Source organism: Lonchura striata, chromosome 1 (assembly GCF_046129695.1).
Source record: "Lonchura striata isolate bLonStr1 chromosome 1, bLonStr1.mat, whole genome shotgun sequence".
Lineage (NCBI taxonomy): Eukaryota > Metazoa > Chordata > Aves > Passeriformes > Estrildidae > Lonchura > Lonchura striata.
The window spans coordinates 133,846,757-133,870,762 of NC_134603.1; the positions used below are offsets into that span (position 1 = coordinate 133,846,757).

The 24,006-nt window shown below is 37.9% G+C and overlaps 1 protein-coding gene across 5 annotated transcripts in view; it reads right to left on the bottom strand.

The window, feature by feature from the left end:
- AKAP9 (A-kinase anchoring protein 9) overlaps positions 1-22,357 on the bottom strand; it is a 103,750-nt gene extending 81,393 nt beyond the window's left edge. For all 5 annotated transcript variants that reach the window (XM_021551657.3, XM_021551654.3, XM_021551653.3 and 2 more), the window contains exon 1: positions 22,095-22,357. In XM_021551657.3, coding sequence (XP_021407332.2) covers positions 22,095-22,142 — 48 coding nt within the window. In that variant the 5' untranslated portion in view covers positions 22,143-22,357. The remainder of the gene's footprint in view (positions 1-22,094) is intronic.
- Positions 22,358-24,006: the final 1,649 nt, after the last annotated feature.

The following is a 24,006-nucleotide window of genomic DNA, read 5'->3' on the forward strand; positions in this document are numbered from 1 at the left end:
AAAACCCAAAACAGCCAACCAACCACCAACAAACCCAACTAAGGAGAAATTTCATTCCTCAAAATGATTTAGTTTCTCAAAAATGGTAAGGCTAAAGGTTCCAGTTGTTCTGTTAGGATATTACTACATTCTCCTAAAACTTTAAGTTTATCTCAATAAAATAAAATATTTTCAGTTTATTTTATCCAAAAGAAAAGCAGAATTTGTTCAAATGTCCCAATAACAGAAAGCAAACAAACTGACTTCAAGTGTAACTACTCAGAGATTTTGCTTTTTCAAATGTTTTATTTCTTAGTCATAAATTACATGTAGTGCTACTGGTGAAGAACTGTTCCCCAACTTGATTGAAACCTTCTGTAATGGAAAGTTAAGTTGGCTTTTTAAAAGCAGCTTTACAGTCTTTATTTGTCTACAAAATTAGATGTGTAGCTCAAGGACAAATTAATTACTCCTAGTCTCTCCTCAAGTATTTTGCATATTTTAACTGAAGCATCTGGGCATGCCAGATTTCCCTCCTTTCAAAATTAAGTTGTCAACTTTCACTTCTTCAGAATTAACAGATTAAAATCTACCATGGCTGTTACAAGCAAATCCTATTTCTTTTTCTGTTTAAACGCTGACGAAGATGAGCACATATGAAAGCTAAACACATGTGAAAATGAAAATGTTACATTTTTGTATTACACAAGTTCTCAACTGACAAATTCCGTATGAGGATCTAGAACTTTGGAAATAACTGCACCAGTAGAGATAGATGTATGCACAAATCAGAGCACTTTTAACCCCATACATTCAGGTACAGAAAGAACTGTCCAGCTATTAATGCAACATAACTTTAAATTCATATTTTTAATCAAATTTTAAGAGCTAGAAATAAGAGAAGCAGCACAGCAAAAAGCTCCTGCTGACCAAACACATTCTGTGATGCTTACATCAAAACAGGGGAGTCTCAGATTCCAAATTCCTTCTCATGAACTACAGTCGAGGATCTATCATTGTTCCAATGACAAGCAGGGAAAAGTCCACCAGCAGTCATGGGAGCCAAGGAAAACAAATTCTTTAGAACTAAAATTTTCAGTTAAAAAGAAAAATACTTCCAGATTTTGTATTTCTAGAAAAATAGATTTGTCCACAGTGAACAAAATGTGAAACAAATACACATCGATACAATGTCTTATCCTGACTTCCAGGCACACCAGCTTAATTACGCCACGCCAAAACTAAGCCTGTGGAGAACTTAATGCTGCTTCCATTAGTTCTCAATCTGCAGTTTTGAAACAATTCAATGTCAAGTCTCTGCTGAGTTTCAAAAATTGCAAGCAAGAGCCAAGTGTGTAAACACAGGAGGTACTCGAGAAGGAAGGATGCAAAGAAACAAAAGCTGAAGAACATTAAGAACAGGCTCTCTGCATTGATATGCCTCTGAGAACCAACAGAGAATGAGCACCTTACCCTGGGAAAGCATCGGAAACAGTCAGCCATGATCCATTTAACACATTTTTAGCACACATGAAAACCAATCCAGAGCATTTTTTAATACATTCACCTATCTGTCAAGACATTGCCTCCAGCTTCTCCCATCATGCTGATAAGATCTTGCTTGGATCCTGCAAGCAGTACTGAATCCCGTTAAAAATTTCATCTGTATTTTTCAGTAGTGAAGAACAATCGATTTCACTCCTTGACTCTCAGCTTTTGCAACTAAATCAACTAACAACTTGCAATTCCCAGTTCACAGATTCTTTCAAGTCTGGCTTCTAGGCAAAAACCCAATACTCTTGGAAACAGGCAAGTTCACTTCATAGCATTTAGAAAAAATAAATTATTGTCTGAAATATTTCTATCAAATATCCAGTGTACAATGAAATGAGAATGAAAATATGTTTCTTTCCTTTTAATGCATAAAAAGGGACAATAAAATTGTGTAGGAAGAATTACCTGTTTATTTCCAGATTTTCAGAAGTGCCATTTACAACAGCTATTCAGCTTTCCATCAGTTTGAAAAATAGGAAATGGATACTAGCACTAAATTCTGTTACAAGATGTTGTCTCTTATAAATAGAAAAACACTGGACTACAAGAGAGCAGCATGCAGACTGATAATGGGTATACTTTTCAAAATCATTTCCCACAGCAAAAGAACAACTGAAGAGAAGAACTTAGGTATTTCAATGATACATGCATTTATCTAGTTCTATTTATAACTTCCTACTCATTAATCCCAAACCAATATACTAGCATCAATTGCCACATCATAGACTGCACCAAAACTACCAACACTCTGGTACAACACAATCTTCACTTTTAAAAGCCAGTATCCTCCAGCTGGCAGAAAGTTAGAAATCTGGAGAAGACTCAATCACTATTAGGAACTAAATACTTATCCTTGAGACAGAAGGGAACTAACTTGCAAAGTTGAGAGGATTACTTGAGTAAATCATGTCAGTTATGACAGTTAATGTACTGCTATAATTACAATAGCAGCATTATTTATTTATTCAGCTACCTTCATCAGATTCTGACCTCTGGCACTTGTGCCAGCAATCTGGACTGTTGGGTAACACTGTCCATTGATTAGTTTCAAATATGGTCTGACTGAACTATTTCTAGAGTAAAAGTCCATGTTAAAATAAAATTTGGCTCCAACATAATGCGAAACTTAATCTCATAAGCACTTAAAAAAAAGTTTGAAATAAAGCTGCAACATTTAATCACTGCCTATATAACAGTAGAAGACATTACTGAAAAACATCCCTGAAAATCAATGAAGCTACATTTGTAAAGCATCAATAGCTATATTTTTAGTTCACATGCATAAAATACTTTTTAGAACAGAAAGACATTCAACACCATTTAAAACTGGATGCTGCTTTATGAATGTTTGTTATGCCTTAACATTCTAAGATAATATAACAGATCTGGACAGCCTTATTTTCAGAGGTATTACAGTTAACAGAAATTGAAAGTGCTCAGTGCTTCCAAAGAAGGATGTTAGGAAATAATATAAAATATATTTGCTGTCAAAAAAAACCCAAAAAACCCTTCTAATTGTGAAGAAATCCATAGGTATAGCACATCCTGTACAGCTGTACAGTCACACTTCATGTACCTGTACACAAACATTATTAGATTCAAACTTCAACTTTCTAAAATCAAACTCATCTCCAATTCACTGCTACATAGGCACTTCTTACAGAAAGAGACTGTTCATCTCTCACAGCTTCTCTTGAGTACAAACCCCTATTTCTTTTTTTTATACTCATTTAAGGAAAAAGCATAAAAGGAGGAATCACAATCTTACAGACTGACAACAAAAAGTAACCTCAGACAAGCTGCTACAAGCAAAAATTACACTTTTTTATTTTTACACAGTACAAAAAGAGCATGAATGGAGATCCACATTATGTTTTTTCATTTCTCAGCTACTATAACTTCAAAAGATGCTCCGGACATTGCTTAAACTTCAGATTAACATGTCCTCACAGACAAGGACTTATTCTTTGTCAGAAATTCTAAAACAGTCTGGTGTCCAATGAGAAATGCTCTGTGCCAGACCAGGTCATACTCAGATCACTCATCCAATGTAAAAAGACAAAGACTTCTGAATCTTCTGGACTCTAGCTAAAACCAGTAGTTAATGGCTGAAAGACAAATTGACAGCCATGCAATAGTCTTTACAGATAATCTGGATGATAAAATTGAATACATCTTAAGCAAGTTCATGGACCACAACAAACAGATGGAAAGCCAGATACAGAAGAAGAACCACCATACAGTGAGACCTCCACATGCTGGAAGCCGAAGCCAACAAGAGCTGTATGTGAGTTAATAAAAAAACCTCACATCCTGCACCCGCAATGGAATCGGAGTAACAGCTGGGGACTGACAGGGTAGTACACAGCTCTGCTGAAGAGGACCAGAGAGCTAACATGGCAAAGTACTCCAGAGTGAGCTGCATGCCCTGGCAGCAATGAGGAGAAACCATTAAACTTTGAACTGATTCTCAATGCCTACCACAGTAAATGACTAAAACATCAGTTTGGTGATTAAATACTTATGGCATGACTGAAAAGCCCCAAGGCAATCCTGTTTTGTAGAACAGGATTTGATAACAATAATACCATTTGTTAGTTGAAACTGCCTCACAATACAACACAAAAAGCCCAATAAGCCTAACAAACAAATCCTGGCTTCAGTGCTTCCATGAAAATGCTTTATTTAAGTGTAGAAAGTATATTTTAAACTTTCTGGTTAGCAGACTGAAAGTGTTCACAGGAACAGTATCTGCACCTGAGCATAATGAGGGTAAGAAAAAGTGAAATAGAATTTTTTGTCACATGTTGCTTGAAACTTTCCACCAACGCAAAAGGCACAAATTTGCCTCAGAAAGGTATAGCTACTCTGCATATAGAGCAAGTGCTACAAAATCCACTTTAAGCTGTACCTGAATGTATAACATGTACTGTGAGCTGTGAGAAACTGTATTGTGTAAGTGGTAACTATGATACATCCCAGACCCAGACAGACTCTGGCTGCAAGTACATAGCAACACTTGGATATATCATGGAACTCATCATGATAGATCATAACCAGTCCTGTGGCAGAAAGGCTCAGGCTTTTCTAATGATATTGCTCCTAATCCCCAATCACTGAATGATAATAAAGTATAAATTCTGGAAGATTACTGAAATTGAGTGAAAGTGAAACCAAAATATGAACCCTGAGACAGACTGCCACCTCATCTTAAAAGATGAAGGACTAATTTAAGAATCACCTACCCTAGTGATTGGTCAAGTGCCTACTCCCTTTGACCACTGGTAAGTAATTATTCCTACAGAAGATTTCAGCAACACAAAAAGAACAAAAATCAGAGCCCTGAGGTGAGATTTGTTTTGATAATTTATTAAGCACATGTATGTCCCAAGAATTCTTGTCTGGGATGTTCTGCAAGCCCATAGTGACAAACTAAAACAGCCAACCTGAATTTGAAATTTTGACATGGTTTAGCAGTTGGACATTTGCTGTGGTTTAAGCTTATCCATCCCACCTTACTGTGGAGAACTGAAAAAATACCTGCCATAATCTCTCTCGCCCCCATGAGAGAGTCATGGAGACAACAACACTGAGATTTAGGCAGTAAATCCCACTTGAGCTGTTTAAAACTCATCTGCTGTTAGGCTATCAAGTTTTGTAAAAGCTAGTCTGTCCCCTGAAGAGATGTTGAATTGTTAACTGGTATTAGAGAAGAAAGTGGCACTTTATCACTTTTGTCATATCCTCAGAAAGTCTAAGCACTAAGGGTTGTCTTGGCAAAGCACTAACTCCTGAAGTATAGGCAAGTTTATAGCACCTGCTTCTTCTAGGTTCCTGACGTCTACACTAAGGTGAATGAAAAATTGCCAACACAGATAATAAACACAAGTCTTCCTAGTGAAGTCTACTGATTCTGTTCAGCTAATCAACAAAAAACAGAGTATTACAACTCTTTTCAAATCTGAGATAAAAACCCCAAAAAAAGAAGATAAAGGAGCAAGCAACCTGCAAATACTTTAAACATATTATGTCACAATAAAGCTGAAAATCCAACCTGTAAGTAAAGAATTAATGTTCTTTGCAAGTTTCAATCTCCTTATCTGTTGAGCCAAACAGAGCTTTAGGTTATTTGCTCTATTCAACAGATGCTGAATTTACTAAATGGGAAACATTAGGCTGAATGAACAAGAAATAATCACCCAGAAATTAAGAATTTTCAACCTACTGATTTTTATGTTGCGCTCACAGCCAGGTTTTCCCAAACAGATTGAACAAGACTCTAGAATGTCTCTCCTTATGGAAACTTAAGTGGCTCATGAGTATTACTTGATGATAATAAGAATATTTCCAAAGAAGAAATCCTAGTGTCTTCCTAAATAAAAGCCTGAGAGTCTTTCAGGTTCAGCCATTCCTTTTGAGGCCTCTGACGAGAACCAGTGAGATCACCAGAATTTACAGTTATAGGTAGCTATGGTATCTTGAAGGACAACACAGGACAATAAGAGGAACAGCACCTCAGGCAATTCTTTTTAGTCTTTATCAAGTTAAGAGTACTGTTGGCAGTGCTAATTACCAAGGGCGCTGAACTGGAATGAACCCCGCCAGATGGCACTGTGAGCTGGAAAGCCTCAGAATTAGTGTGGTTCTGATCTGGTCTGCTCTTCCCCATCCCAAGAGTTTAAATAGGAACAGATCTAGGACCAGCTAAGTTCATTATAGCTGGGTTATTTTCTGGACATAGAATGAAGTTAAGTGTATGAAAATTCACTCTAAGTCAGATTACAATGACTGACACAAGTATACCAAGCACATTTCAATGCTGGACTGCTTCAACAAAAGCAATGCCTTAAAGTAACTTCAAAATAAATTGCTCAACTGGCCTTTAACTAAACTGCTTCTACCTAAATGATTTATATACTGATCCTACCTACTTTTTAATTTTACTCTTCTCATATAAAATGCTGCCTCTCTGGTGATATTGAGGGCCAAAAAATTCATCTGACCCACACTGGTACTGAATGTCCCCAAAGCAAGAGGAAATAACTGGATTGGGACAAACTGGATTGGATAGAGACAAAAATGAGAGGGCAACAGAAGCTTGTTTCATGCTGCTTTCTAAAAAAATCCACAGATCATCTATACTTGAAGCCTTAAACAGTAGGATCTTTGACCATCCAGGCTAAAGGCACTGACATAAAACCAAGCCTCATTTACTCTTCATGAAGTTATGAGGATCACCAGTTGGGTGCTGTCTCAAAAGGCATTGTCTATCAGTCACTTCTGCCAGGTTTCAGTAGCTCAGTAACAACAGGAAGGCAAAAGAGCTATGCATCAACAGAAACATTCTTGCTCCACCAGATTTCTGTTTAACACCAACTTTTAATTAAAAAGTGGATCCTGAAATATTCTTCAGCTAGGCTGAAAAAATCCCAAATGGCACAAAGTCTTCAATGTCCCAAAACCTTTTGAAACATCTTTTGGAGGGGAGGTGGGGAAGTAGGTGGACTTATCGCAATGTTAACAAATGAATTCACAGACACGCTAAAGAAAAATGTTTCTCCCTCTACTTTCTATGCTTTTCTAAAGTAATCCAACTTGCCATAGCAAGTAAATTCCAGGCCAGAGCTAAAGTTCTGTAAATAAGTTTTAATAATGGTGATACAAATGCTACCAATTTATTTAAACTTTTATAAAAGAATGAGGGAAGAAAGGTTTTACTGCTTTGCTAAATTGTGAGTTTTTAATAAGTTTTATGATGTTTTCCACTAATTTTTGAACTAGAATACTTCACTGCTTTGCTATGACATCCTTCACATCTCACACAAGTATTTTGAAAATCTGCACCCAGAAGATGGCTATATATATTAATTCATTCTTAAAAGCTCATCCTAATATTAGATTTAGATACTCTGAAAGCATTAGTTGTTTTCATACAGTTACAGTACTATTCACTGGACTGTATGAACATGCCATCCCACCATCCTTTAGGAACAAAAGTATCAATATTTATCTTCAGGCACTTTTCTGAGGTGTTTTGGTATCCACATAAGGCTATGAATAACTTCAGCTGTGGCATCCATTTAAGAACAGTAAGCTCATGGAAGTGCAGGATCCTAAACGAGATAAAAATGTAGATGAGATTCTATTACCTGAAACAGCTGCTCTTTTAAAGGTGTATGTAAGTCTGCACTATGATTTTAGTATCAGTTTCCTATGAATGAAAGCACAGGATGTGATATGTTTTGCTGACACAAACAAAACACAGACTTTAGGAAGTGCACAGAAAATTTGATCTCTGGTGTTTTAAGTCAAGCTATCAAGTGATCATATCTTAGTAACACTTAACAGCTGAACAATAAATGGTAGAGGCTGTGACAGGCAGAATAATACATAAAATTTTTGAGCTCCAAAAGGAGACCCTAGCTATCATGGTCTTGATATGTAACAACATGATACCACTTCACCTTAACGAAAAGTTGCCAAAATTCAAACTTGCCAGATATTGTGTTAAAACTTAAGAATTTCTTAACAAATAAAACTAAACTACTGGTGGCATGTAGTAGACTAAATTAGGTAGGGTTCACATGATACATGACACCAACCATATGGAAGGTAGATTGCTGTGTGTTTTCTACTGGCTTGTCATACACAGCAATCAAGACAAATCCTGTGCTCAATGAATCTGATCAGATGAAGACACAGGTAAAACAAAAACAAACAACTAACAATCAAAAATGCCTGGAACTTGCAAAAGGTATCACATTTTAAAGCCTTTGAAACAGATTAAATAATTGCCTACAAACCACACTTGACAGAAAAATTATTAGACAGAAGCCATAATTAGTACAGTATTTCATACATACTCCTCAGCAAGTTTCTGCATTGACATTTTTTGTAAGGTACAATCACAAATATGTTTAAAATTTTAAGTACTTTTCTCCACTCAATTCTTGATGAATTCAGCCTTGTGAAGCAAGTTATGTTCTGAAAGTAAAAGGCAGATACCACCCTCCTGAACAGAAGGCAAAAAGCACTTAAGCATTAAAACTATGTACTAGGCTGCAATTTTATATCTGCTATTTCTTTCAATATTGTGTTTGATTCAACAAAATTGTAGGTTTAGGATTTACATTTACTGCAATTGATTTCTACAGACCCAGTGAAGTCCAGTGAGTTACGAATAGGATCAATTTTTCTTATTCTTACCTGCAGAATCATACTTCATGAATTGTTCACAATTAAATATTTAAATAAACTATAAAGATGAATATGCCACAGAACACAGGAAATACAAAAAAAAGCAATGGACTTTCACAGATAGTGAGTGTCAGTCAGGCTTATGAAAAAAATAAGCCCCAAACATTTATTTTACAGCATACTAGCAACTTAGAAGCTATATATACACACACATTAAAACATTATTCAGAATTTCAATTTCTGGAAAGCAGCAGAGTCATCAGACAGATATTGGTATGTATCACTGAAATAAATTTACTAACAATCTGAACATTGCTTACGTAGTAACTTCAATTTCTTTTGCCTTAAAGCAACTGGTTTAACACCTGTTCTTTAATAAGTATATAGTTGTATCAGCTGTTTGACTAAATATAGTTAAATCAACAGCTGGAGACGCCTTTAATTAATCCCTTGGAGTTCTTAGAGGGTAACTATTTTAAGAAAACAACTGCAATACAGTAACATGGTTAAGCATATAAGCATGTTAATTCCACTATATTTAGGTCTTAAAAATACTTAAGTCAAAAGAAATGCCTTACAGAATAGGTACAGTCAAACTATGCAATTAAATACTAGAAGTAATCAGGTGGTTAGTGAATTTTTGCCTTATTCTGTGATTTTCTTCCCATGCTGCCCTTCTTCCCCAAAAAATAACCTTAGGAAAACATTTCTGAGATTGTAAGGCATTGAAAAAGTGAGTCTACCTTTTCCTTGAGCTCAAAGCAAGGCTACATTTCAATCTAAATTTTGGTAACGATGGATGGAAAGAGGCGAGTCGGATTCTGGTAAGAGAAATTACTTTCACATCTCCTATGTGCTAGTTTTTCTTCTCAATTATCATTTTATTTGTATTAAACACACATAACTACGATTTATCACATCCAAGAAAACTTTAAACAACTTCTACTACCACAAAATAAATGACTGCTTAATGAGAATAAATGCTCTTATTAGTTCTAAAAATACCAACTCTTAACTTCCCAGTTAATATCAAAACCCATACAGAGTAATTAACACAAGATATTGAGACAATGAAATTTAAAATACCATATAAATGTTATATTTCATTCAGAAGCACACAAAACTCATAACCTACGGCCACCTGTGCCTGCCAGTTATAAGGCAACTCTAAAAATACAAAAGTATGCAGAAGCAACAGTTGCCAGTAACTCCACACTGTGCTTGTCAATCGAATTACTGGCAACCTGCAAGTTTGTACGCAACATGGACACTTTATTCCATTTATTAATTGTCTTGCATGTTTAAAAGTTAAGGCTGACATTTTTCATTTTTATAAAGATTGAACTATTAACATTAAAACTAAAAAAGAGTAATTAAAAAGCTTTGAGAAGGAAAGTAATGATTCTCAGGCTTCTAATAATGCTATCCTAAATTCAAACTACTTACACTTTTATTTGATTTTAGCATTACCAGACTAATTTATGTTATTCTTTACATTAATTTATGTAAGAAAGAATTATGAGCAAAATCTATATGTTTTCAACCAAAGAAAAATCCCCAGAATAAATTCACTTTCACTTGTTTTATAGCATTCTGTACATTACTTCAAGTTGTTTTCTTGTAAAACACTTCAAATCCATTTTCCTCACACAACTAGTTACATGGACATTGTGGTTCAAGTTCAAGAGGTGTTCTTCCCCAACCTAAATAGATGAAGATAACACCTAAAAATAAAGAATAAATAAAAAAAGATAATAAAGAATAAATAAATTAATAAATCCCCCAATAAATCCTCTTTTCTGCCAATGGGAAAGTGTGTGAACTTTCCTCTGCCACTTTTCAGGCTACTAAGACTTCATGAGTTTTCTGCCAGCCTGTTCTTTCAGACTGTCAAAGTGTCTTTGATAAGAAGCCCTATGCCGCAATTCATTAACCTCTCACTACTGCAGTATCATCCATGAGCACACAGAAGGCACACTCCCCCCAGTTCTGCAGGTCATTTACAAAATATCCAACTGTACACCTGAAGAACACTACTTACCACTAGCTGGACTTTGCCTCAGCAATCTGAGCAGAGCAGTCCAGCTAATTTCCTGTCCACCTTGCAGACCATCTATCCAAGACACCTATCTTCAGTTTGAACAAACAGAGATCACATCAAAAGCCTTCCCGAAAGTCAAGGTAAACAAAATCTACCATTCTCTCCCCATCTACTGAGACATTCAGTCTATTACAGAGGACAATTAACCTTAATAAATTCCAATCACACTCTTGGCCTTCCTGTGCCTGAACATGGGTTACAGGAAGATCTGCTCCATCATCTTCCCAGGCACTACAGCCAGGTTGACCTGCCTACAGATCCTGATACTCCTTCTCACCCTTACTGAATGTGGAGTTGATGTTTGCTTTTTTCCTCCTGCTTTATTTGAAATCTCTGAAGGCAATGACCTTTCAAAGATGAGCAAGGAAATAGCCTTGTAACAATAGCACCCAACTTCTGAAGGATGCTGGGATGCATTGTACTCAGTCCCATAAATGTTTATACATCAAAATTCTTAAGTGGTCCCCAGTTTGGCCTTTACAGTGGATAATACATCAGACCTCCAATACTCCCATTAAACTCAGTATCTGGAAAGCCCAAGGACAGTCCTTACCACAAAAAAAGCAAAAAAAGCCTTGAGTGTTGCTTCCACATCCTTTTACACCAGATTATTTTGAAGTCTAAGCCTCTTCACCATGTTTGCCACCCACTTCAGTTTAGTACTGTGTATATACAAACACACATTCTTTCCACAGCTAATAATGTAAATACTGAGTGACACAGGCTTTGTGGAAGACTGAATGACCACCTACTTTGAGAGTAACCATTAAAACAAATAATGCTAAGCCAAATTTTCTATTCATTTGTAACATGAAATGACAATTGTACCTTAACCAAGTCTTTAGTTTGCTTTTAAGATGATGTCACACAATGTCAAAAATCTTTAACCCTTTCGGCAAGTTCTGTCAGATCAACCCTAGTTACCTAAAGGGGGTCTCCTATTAACAGTTGTGCAGATCCGCAAGGACCTTAATGTTGACAATTCATTCAGAGAAGTCTGTTCATTCTTTTAAAGAACAGTCTTTGCCAGTCTTTTGAGACTCCCTAATGAGCACATACAGAGTCTTACTGGTAACGTCAGGATAACTGCAGCCGTGGTTACAGTGTATTACCAAGCATCAATGTGGATTCCAGGGAGCCAAGGCTGGGGATAATCAACCGTTTCTCAAAAATCATGAATACTGATTAGAATCCCACAACAAAAATCCTGACACATCTATAGAAAATTGTAGTCAGGCAACAACTACATCCTGTGGGATCTTAATCAATACTCCATTCCAGCTCCCATAGTTTGTCCTTCCACAACACACTGCAATTATACAACTGCAAATTCTAATCAGTTAACTTTAAAAACTACCATTTCTACAGCACAGAGCTTTAAAGATGCAACAATACAGCAACACATAAAGAACTGCATGGAGAGAATCTATATGTGAAGAGGCTTTGCCCAGACTTCTCTAGGTAGCTAATGCAAGAAAACTTGAATCACAAAAGCATTTGTCATTTGTGCCGATGCCTCAAGGGGGCTACAGCCCACTGCATGCTTTTCCTTATCAGCAGAAGTCCTGCACTACCCAACAATGCATATTTTTCCTTCCTCCTGCATGGTAACATTCAGTCATTATACTAAACGAGGGAGAAGAATTTATTAGTTACTAGCTGAGAAGGGTCAACAAAAGTAATTTTGGATGTTACAAAAAGCATAAAACGTTGATTTACTTTAAGTCTCAATGCACTGTTTACATTATCCTGATTCATGTAAAGTTAACTTCTTCATCCTAAGAGGAAATAATTTAGTTGCATTTATGTAGAATACATCTACATTTTTCCTCTCCAGAGTGTCCTCTTTAGTAAAAATGTAGCTGTGACAGAGATATTTAAAGATCAAAAACTGAGAGAAATAAAACCCAACAGGTAGAGAAAACATGTAAAGACACAGCAAGATCTCAGGAGTTGTGTTTGCATCTAATTTCTCATTAACCAAGAAGTCTGAAGGAAAGAGGCACCTTTAGAATGAACAGACTCTCTCTAAATAAGGCTTTATTAATAACCAACAGAAGATCGTAATTTTTTTCAACTTGACAAGCACCAACTGACACAGAACCTGAGAGGTTACATCTTTGGCAACAAGACAATCACCTTTTCAGATACAGATAAATTGTTTAAATTCAGTTCATGCTAAGCAGGAACTGATAGCCATTCATTGTTAATAAAAACAAGTGATGTGATGACTTCCATCCAGTTGTCAATGCAATTTTTTCAGGAACATTGGATTCAGTTGTCTAAAGCAGAAATTCTGGAAAATTTTGGTACATTTTAAAGCAATTATTCATACACATTCTGGCCATCTCTATGCTTCAACTCCATACAAAAATGGAACAAAACTTAAATTTTCATTTTAAGAAATGTTTATGGTTTTATTTCTTTTCTTTTTTACTAAATTGCAAATATTTCAGAACAAGTCCAACTCAGTTGTGCTTCACCATTTTCCCACCTTGTTTATATCACTTTTACATTAATTCCCACCATGTGGCAAGTCTGGCACTGAATGGACAGAGTGAGAATAATGCCCACAAAGTGCAGCTTGTAAGACAGAGACAGCTCTGTGAGGAGCTGAGAAGACATAAGGGAAGAACCAACTGCATGAATTTCATGCTCAGTGTGCAAGGCTTGACAGGCTTGTACTATTTTGACAGGCTTTTATCACTTTTTACACGCTGCTGAATTATGAGAAAAGCAAGCTCACAAAGACATTGATATTGCTCACAAAACCGCACTTGTTTGAGGAGTCTTTTTTTTGGTTTTTTGCTCGGATTTATTTTTAAGAAAACTATATTGAATTCCTAGAATATATTCCAAATAATGTCAAAAATCTAACGCATCCATCTTTAAGAAGTCTTGTATCAGGACATCCTTCATTTATTTTAACACAGCAAACTAGGCTAGCTAACACAGCATACAACTGAACAGACCAAATAGGGTTTTCTTATCATTGTTATTAAGCATTACCTGTTATAGTAAGACATTTCTCCTATGTACCTTTTAATTGAAAATATATATTCTCAATGCAAATATATAGGTTTTATGTTAAACCAGTTACCTCCCTTAGACAACCTAAATGACTTGAGAAATTCTTAAATATTTTCCCCTTGTTTTGTGGTTGGATACCGGAGGTTTCTTCACAGAGTTTAATGACAAGTAAAAAGGTCAGCAAAGCCAGAATTAAGGGATAACCACTTCCATCAAATCACAGCCTACCCCTTATTTGAATAAAATTTTATACACTTACTCTGCTTATTCTCTGGAACACCTGTTTTATCAATATTTGTACAGAAACATGTTCAGTGCCAGAACAATCCCATCGATTCCATCTCTTTAACTCCACCAATTTTCTTGGTTTTCTATGTCTATCATAGTTTTAGAGATATTCTGTAATTTTAATTTTGCCATGGCAGCACAGTTTTCATCAAATCTAAGCTTTCCTCTAAAAATATCATGAAAATGGTATATATTCTCTTTATCATTATGATTTCCCATTGTCAAGAATTTTAAAATTTCTTCATGTTCTGAGATTTAGAAGCATAGACCAATAGACCACCTCTTCTTTGTTTTGTAGGCCAATAGACCACCTCTTCTTTGTTTTGCCATGATGTTACAACTCATGTTGTTAAAACTGGGATTTGATCACTCCCTCACTACCCTCAACTTAGTGTTTGGTATCTAGTCTCACATTCCTTTGCCCAGCTGACAACTGTTGCATTTGCTCCATCCAAAGGAAGCTTGCTGGGGCTCCCTTTTAGAAGAGGAGAAAGGCAGGAGAAATTATTCAATACTTCAAGAAACTAAGAATTCTAAGAAATCTGAACATTTTTATTAATTGTTCAGTCTTTTCTCCACTAGTTCTAAGAAAGGTAGTTATAAAATGTTAGCTTCTCAAGAAATCACAGGAAAATGAAGATTCCCAAAGATTTCCTTCAATAAACAGGAACACCAGAAGCATCAACACAATAGGGTGTGCCAACTCTTTGCAGTAAACAGACAAGTGTCTCATCAACATAAATTTCAAGAACTACTTATGTTTCAGCATAGCAGTTAAAAGACTGCAATTATCAATTGTGTTTTGTTGAACTGTGGTACATTTATGATTCCAAATTCAAAGTGACATGCCAGCATGTATCTGTAACAAAATTACTTTGCAACAAATACACAGAAATACCTTGAAATCTGTCTCTGTGAGGCAGATATTTAAGACAGAGCTTTCAGACCCTAAATTAAGATTTTCAATAATTGTATTACTAGTATATAATCTTATGTTGCAATATACAGTAGTTCAACGAAGTTGGACCTACTTCAGCAACCTTATTTTCTTTTGTCCTCATTTTCATTCAGGTTTTTCACTATTCCAAACTCTAAGATGCTAGAGTAACCATGTATTATTCTACAGTTAATACCTCTGTACATCAATATTTAAAAGCAGCTGATTGTTTGGTTATACCCTTTTGGAAAAAATACAGGATTTCCTTGCAACACCTACATATGCCAAAAAGTTTAATTTCCTTAGCGTATCAGATACACTTTAGTAAAAATCCTTCAGAATTAATTTGTGGTGGTGATCAAGCTTATTGCTAAATAAGTACCAACAAACAAACTTTTCTGGATTCTAGTTATAACAAGGAAATAAATGTTGCAGTCATCTCGGTTTTGCTATTGCAACATGCATACTAAAAAAATAAGTAGTTGGAAAGAAGACCACAGAAATGAGAGAGACTCATACTAAAACAAAGACAGTCTTGAAAGCAGGCAAAGAGCAACTTTGTGCTTTCTTTTCTGTAATTCCTCCTCCTTACACAAGGAACAACAAAACATTTTAAATTGCAGTTTTACAATGCCATTTCTTGCTTTCACAGTGCTATTAACAATACTGTCTTGACATGTCTCTGTTTTTGTGAAATTCACAAGCATTTTGGATTAAAGAACAATTCTCTCCAATCTGGCAAACGAAGAAAGGTTATTTTCAAGTTATATTTATCTGTATTCACAGAAGAAAACAAGTATAAATTACAGCTCGTTCTACCTTGCACCACTATTGGAAAATAGAGAGCTACTTTAAAGACTTGAACAAAAGGGCACATTGATAAAAACATCTAAAACAAATAATTAGGCCCTATATCAAAAGCAAGAACAGATTTCTGGAATGAGGGAAATAGACATCAAAACAATATGAAAGAATCCCACAACGTTTTTCCACAGGAAAACTTCTAGTAGTTTCAATTTAAAAGAGTGTTGAAATCCCAGATTTCAACTGAATTACCTTTTATTTTTTTAACAACTACCTAATAGAGTCCACAAAAAAAATTAAACTTTCTTTTTATTTCTTCAAAGCAAAAAAAAGAACACTGAGTAAACTGTAATGACCTGGTAACCTATCAACCTCAAAAGAAAAATTAAATGAATCATACTAATTTTTCTGCTATTAGGCATACAATGTGTCTTGAAAATGGTCTCACATATTTCCATTTGATCTCTCATCCGAGCTTATGTACCATCCCAGTAGCAATCTATTATCTAGACTGAATATATTTATATCTCAAATGTATAGAAAATAATTTTTTCTACAATACAACTTAGATATCCACTGTTTTGAATAAAAATAAATGCATGCACAACAAGCTGAACACCTCACACTTTGTTCCTTTCTCACCTCTACTCAATTTCTGTCCTATCTACTTTTACTCAATAAATTTTAAAACCACATGTGTTCTCTCCAGGGCAATGTTCAGTGTCCTTATAGCTGTGATTTTCTCTGCAATACAAAGTAAGCTTTTAAGCTTACTCATGTTCATAATCAAAATCTACACATGCAATTCCACATACCTTCTATTATTTGCCTTTAAATTGACAGAGATGCAGATTGGAGTGAGCAGATTGAAGCCTGTAAATGAAAAGAAATCAAACCCCACAGGTTCAGAAGGACCTAGAAAAAGCAATAGCTTTGCAGGACAACAAAAGAATGCCTAGGAACTAGATACAGATTTCTGAGGATTTTAATGTGCAAGAAAAAGAGTTCTTTAAAATAAATTGTTCATTATAGTGTTTTTTCCCTTTCACTATACTCTCAAGCCAAAGCCTTCCCGCACCTTTCCAGGAAACTCATGAAAGATCCAGTTGTTTCCTGTCTTGTCTGTTAATACACACCAACATCTTCAGATACAGAAAGCACCACTGCCATGCTGAGAACTTTTACCTCGAAAAGCTTCTTCCATGCATAATTTATGAAGAGTGACCACAATGACTAGGGCTTTATGATGAAATCAGCTCTTTGTGATATGGCAAATATGACTTATTTTTAGAGAAAAGCAGACTAGGAAAATGGAGACTGAAAATAAATTCCTCCTTCCATAATTCTGTTTATTTTTGTTCAAGTTGTTTGAGGCAGACAGGAAAAACAAAGTGAACAGTCTACACTTGAAAGCAAAAGATGATGTGTTAATAGCCCAGCTATTTAATAATATGTAAGTTTTAAATTTATTTAATTTCATGGACCCTTAAATTTGCTCAGTTGGGTAGAGGATGGAGCTGATAGCACCAAAGTTGTTGGTTCAATCCCCATATGTAACTGCCTTAAGTTACTTAATAGTTGAACTTGATGATCCATGTAGGCCCCTTTCAAACCAGAATATTCTGTGATCTGTGACTTCAGTGATGAAAAACTCTAACAACTACTGAGATACTGTCTTTTTTCCTCTTCAGGTATATTACAGGGAGTTTAAAAGGACTGTGTTTTATACAATCTATACTTTGAGTTCTTCTGGGGATTTTGATTAGAGCTTTAATCACTGAGTCACATAATTATTCCATGTTTGCTTGAGTGTTTTATTTAAAAAAACCCCAACGTATCAACACCTTCCCATGAGACTTCCAAAACTACTCAGTCCAAAGAGGCTAGAGAAGAGTGAGGAAAATCTTTTTCTTCCCTCAAAAAAGAAAGACACAGCAATGCAAACAGCAAACATTCCCAGACTCTTAGACAATGCTATTTTAATAATACATGTAATTTTCATCTTCAGCCATCTGAAATACTTACATGCATGACCAGATGACAAAATAAGCAATTATTTCTTTTGACTATTAAATTTGCAAAGATAACTTTCCAAATTAGTTATACAACCTGTAATACTTGTCTACTCAGAGCCATTAGAGCTTCTGCAACCGACATCACTGTTCTATCAGCTCAGTAATTTTCTGGTACAGATCAAAAGCAGTAACAACCTCTCTTCTCAAGTTGATGGTTTAAACTAAACCAACTCACTAATTTCTTCAGGTTCTCCAACAATTACACAGTTTCTTAGAACACTGCAACAATGTATTTCAAGCATTCATAAAAGCTTTGAAAAACAAAACATTAATTATGTATTTCTAACATCAGACCTGAAATCCTAGACCAACCCAAAAGAACTTACAAAGTGTATTAGCATCTCTCCCTTGTTCACCCCTCCCATGGGAAAAGCAACCATATAGCTATGGAGGGCCCTTTGCTCACTAGAAATTTAAACACTTATTTAAATACTTTGCTAACTAAATTTCAGTACTGTAAAATGGATCATTCCATAAAACCTGCTATTGATAGCTTCATCTCAATTTTGCCAGTTATAATAGCTGTGCCTTTCATGTGTGCCTGTGTGCACAGAAATTAAAATATTTTTATAAATTTCAAAAGCTTTACACCAAAATACCCTCAGCCACTTTCTGACAAGGGAATCCAATCACCGTGGTCTTATTCTGAAGCTAGCAAACTCTGTAGTTTTGAAAGCTGATCAAGACAGTCCCACATCCTAATAAGAAAAGCCAGTTCCTAAGCTGCTAAATACATACATGAAATTAAAATACCCAATCCAACTACCATAAATAGTACCCTCTTTGATGTTAGATGAGTTTCCAAGCAAACTGGTGCACACAGGAATCCGCACATAGTATGCCATATCAAGATCTTCAACCACCATCCTCTATTGTCCTTTTTTACACATTCACTATCTCAGGCCATCAACAATATTCCAGAATCTCCTCAGCAAGGCACAAAACACATCTGATGGATTTCTTATGTCACTGTGTTTTAAGGCACTGATCAACCTTTCAGGCTACATCTATATTTCTGTTGCTGGTACACATCTTCTCCCTTCCACTTTCCATCACAGTCAACACTGTTTGCCTTAACTGGCCTTTCTAACAAACACTCTTCTTGCTTCCATAATGACATCATGAGATCAGATAAAGAAACAGCCTATTTGGGGGAGAAGAGAGTTCTATACAGGAACTGAGAGATCATTTTCAATGGAAGGAAGACAGACATTTATAGAAGTTGGGTTAATATTCAGCAGATTTACCTCATGGCAAAAGAAAATTAATGACTACAGGTCTGAAAAAAGGAGTGTGTAATTTCCTGGGTTTAACTTTGTGCCACCCTTGCCTTTGCAGGCTTTACCAGACAGAACAACAACATGTGGTGCAAACTGCTTCATAATGCAGACTTGGGTGTAGTCTCCCAGAATCATCAGGTACACATGAACATTGGTGAGCCTCCATCAAGACTTTTTATTCCACTTTCAAATTATGTACTGGCAAAGGCTGTGTGTTCACATTGAGACCTATTCTGCCAGGCTTAAATACACTTAGCACCATTCAATCAAGGTAAGATTCAGAATGCAGCTTCTCGTTTCCAGGAACAATAAAGAAGGACTCCGAAGAAAATTAATTTGCAGAAAATCCACTTTTAATACACTTCTCTGTAAAAGATCAATGTGGGGGGACAGTGTCTTGAAGACATCAAGACAAAGTTCCATTCGAGATAGATTCACACAAAACCAAATACCACATTTGCCTACTTGATATTAGAAAACAACCAAATGGCTGCTTTACAAGCAAGTTCATATTGTTTAATAAGCAGACACTGAGATTCAGCAGTGCCAACTTTACAAGGAAAAAACCAACCCAAACCAAACCAGAATCCAGGTCTCAATGGTGCATAGTAACTCCACTGTTAGCAATGTACCAGCCACCTTCATGACCTCTACTAGGCTCTTTCACCAGACTCCCGATCACCTACATTAATCCTGCAGTTTATGGAACATCTTATTTAAAGTTTGTCATTTCAGGTGGATGGTTTAAGGTGTCTGCAGTATAGCAATATTGCACTTTTTGCACATATACTTAAACAAATTTTCTCAGCTATTTTACTTAAATAATTCTCAAGTGATAAAGCTCAAAAGTTTTCTGGATGCTTGTTGCTGTGGTTTTCAGAAGATAATTCATTGGAGCCAAGCAGTTTTAGGAGATGCACTGATTACACTGTGAATGTGCCTGAAAAAGAGAAAAGCAACTGCAGGAGTAACTCCTGCTTTCATTCTCTGTTAACACAATTTCTTATTTTCTGCTTTTATCAGTGATATTTGTCACTGAAAGACTGTGACCTAATCTCCACTATACAACAGATTTCTACATTCACATGTAAAAAGGGGGTAAAGGCAACAAAGAACACAAAAAAAAAATCTGAAAAAACTCACACTGCTTTTATAGTCCCTTTTCACATAAACCATGTATAGCTTTAAAGAGTGATAATGACTTAAGTCACAGGGGACATTTAAAAGCATAGAACCCTAAAGTCTCCAGACAAATACAAGAACAGCATTAGGTTTTAGACAGAAAAGACTAGAACAATTGTGAAAGTTATAACAGTACTCTTAAAATACAGAATAAATTAGTAAAGTGTACCTGTCTTTTCTTGAAGTTTGAAAAAAAGCCACTGAATACCTGCTAGAGCAAATTTTTGGTTCAATTTTCAGTAATTGTCATTAATTTTCTGTGTTAACCCCAGCCCAATATGGGCAGAAAAATCTAAATTCTTAATTGTGCTTTATAATACTGGCAAATTTACTTCATCCATTTTCTTTATTAACTACTAATTTTCTGCAAAAAAAATAGCCAATCTGTGACACAATGTACTGCCACCAGGATCTAATTTCTCCCAGAGCCTTTTATGAGTACTACATAATGGTGTGCAAACACCACTCTTGCACTAAGCATTTAAGGAACAGGTTTTTCTATATAAACATACAAATCCATCTACGAGATTTTCCCAACAGACATTTTTAACTCAAACACACTGAGTTAAGAGAAACACACTGAGTTAAGAAGTTTTTTACTAATACAGCAAAATACCTATTCAATACTTTTCAGATGAACTATATGTTTTCTATAGTCTGCATAAATCAGATGTGAAAATGATGCTTCATAGTTTCATCTTTAGCTTGTCTTCATTTTGCCTCAACTACTAGCTCCTGCCAAGTTACATGTATATCTTCAGCATGAATGACTGATCAACTTCTGAACTCTTATCATTTAGCTATGATTACAGGAAGGAAATAGATGATACCTAACGCCAAAACGCTAATTTTATCTAGAATGCCATTAATTAGCTTATCTCGTTGACCACACCAAAGCTTTCTTTGAAGTTAAAAAAAGGTCCTCCTGAAGTGTAGTCTGGTCTGCTGCCCAGAAGGCGAAATGCTTCGCAGCCAGTGTGTAGTGAGCCACGCTCAAGGTAAAATGACAAGCTCCCCGACTAACCCTTGGGTTAGCCCGCAGAGCAGCGCCTGAGCCGCCTGACAGCCCCGGGCGGTGGCGGCTGCGGCACCGGGGGGGTCCCGCGGCGAGTCACGGCATTCCCGGCCCGCCGGCACGGGCACCGCTAATCCTCGGCCGCCTGAGGCTTTCACACAGCATTAGCTCCACACTCAGAACAGCTGTCGGTTTCATAAACTTCCTTACAGGTTCACAGGGTTTCCCAGGCTTATGAGGTAAAGGGGATTCGCGCCACGACGCGAAGGGTAATGAGGTTAACGCTCCTTCTCCTCCTCCTCCTGGGTTCTTCCTCCGTCCGGCGCCGCAGCGGGCGCTGTCCGGGCTGTCAGCGTCCGGCCCCGTGACCGGCACCTGTGGCAGGCCAGGTGTCGGGGCGGTGCCGCCGGGCACCGGCCCCCACCGCCCGGCCGGGAGCGCGGCGCGGCCCCGCGGCGGGCGGGGGAGCGCGGGGCGGGCGGCGCCAGGCGCCTCCTCCGCCCGCGGCTTTGTTCGCGGCGGGGCCTCGCGCCGAGCCCCTGCCGCAGCCCCGCTCCGCCGCCGCGCCGCGCGGCTCGGCCCGGCCCCGCTGACAACCTCCCCCGCCCTCACCCCGCGGTCTCCCCGCCACGCCACCGCCTCCTCCTCCTACCTTGGCTTTCCCAGCCTCCAGCTTCTTCAGCCGCTCCTCGTCCTCCATGGCGTCTGTGCGGGAGAGCAGGGTGTTACCGGCAGCAGGAGAAGGGGCTCGCCCCGCGCCCTCCCCTCAGCCGGGGCGCACACGCTCGCTGTCCGGTCCGGTCCCCTCCCGCCTCACAGCGACGACAACTGCCGCGGCGGGGCCACCGGCGCCGCCATCTTCAGCTCCACGTAAACACGCGGCCGGGGAAAGTGACGTGCGGCCGCCCGCCCCTCCTCCCGCCGCCGCCGGCCCCTCCTCCCCGAGCCCGGGCCGCTTCCGCGCCTCTGCCCCCCGGCGACCCCCGCCCAGTCCCGCCGGAGCCGCCCCCGGAGGAGCGGGCTTGACCCTGCAGGGCGGCGGCGGCGCCGGGGGCAGCGGGCGCGGACGGCGCCGGCGGGCACACCCCCTCCACGCCCCCTCCACACCCCGCGCCGTGCGGGCAGAGGCGGGGGTCCCGCTGCTCACAAAAGAACAGCATCGCCGAGGGGCCGGCGCTCGCTGCGCTGCGACGCAGGGCTCTGAACGGGCAGCACCCGAACTCTGCTGCCCCGCCAGTGCCGTGGCTACAGGGCTAATTCTGACAGTTCCGATTTTCCAGGTGCTGCCCTGCTCCTGCGCGCGGCTCGCACAATTGCAGGGATCCTACAGCTCGCTCTAAGGCTGGGCAGCACAACGAGCTTCCCGAGCGTGTGCCGCAGACTGTGTAAGGATGATAACAAAGGATGTGTAGCCCCCCATGTTAACATTACTTACCATGCACTCATCGTGCCCGACGGGCTGGAAGAAGCGTGTTAAAAGCACAATGGGGAATATGGCACGTGGCTATTAAATGCTCATACAATTTCTATACCTCAGCAAATACAGAGCAATATTCTGAGATAATTTAATAGTCTACTTAATGTGTGCCTTGAAAGGCGAATTGCACTTTGTATCACGTGGTCCTATTGTGCTTTTTCTTTCAGTTCCCCCTGAGGTGGGTTCGGTTTGTGATGGTGCGATAGATGGCACAGGCTTACACACAAAGGAAGAAAAAAGGCTTCCCTGGAACGTGTACGAGCGGCAATGTGAACGGATTCCTTATTCTGCATTTGGAATCATGCTGTTTTACTATATGCAAAACTCAAAGTCTTTCTGATTTAACTTAGATCTCAGCTTTGCTGATCTTTTGAACATGGTTCCTTTATATACATTCTTTCCTTGCTTGAATTTTCCACCAAAGACAGGATACGCCCAAAAAAACAAACAAAAAAAAAAAATTACAAAAGACAACAGTATTTGCACAGTATTACTGACCAGGAACAAGTTTTTTAAAAAAATCAATTAGGTGTCCTAGCAACAAAACCCATATTACTACCAAAGTAAACTAAACCTACAATCCGACATTTTAAAGGATTTTCCTTTCCTCCTCCATTACATTTCATGGAAAAGTCTGAAATAATTTGTTAATAGGTACAGGTTATGTGCATTCCTGTGTTTACAAAACCATGCTCTCAGCCTTTAGTCAAAAAGGAACGTATACCATTTATGTAAAAAGAAAACACCATCCATCATACGGAATGAAAAATGTCTGCATTATCTGTTGTTTCATATTTGAAGCAAGACATATGTTTCAGTTAAAGTTCTCAGACTTTGCCATTTCACTACAGGAAAATCGTGTTATAGGGGAAAGCAGCAGGTGAAAATAAGAATTAATCAAAGAGGAAAGATTTTTATAGGAACATAAATTTGAGTTCATTTTTTTAAAAAAATGTTCCTGAGTCAGTAAATTGAAGTACCCCCTCAAAGCCTGTACAAATAGAAGTTTTTTTCCCAGCAACTACAAAGTCCTGGACACCCCTGAGGGAAAAATAAATCACCATTTCTGTGTCAGTGACATTCCTCT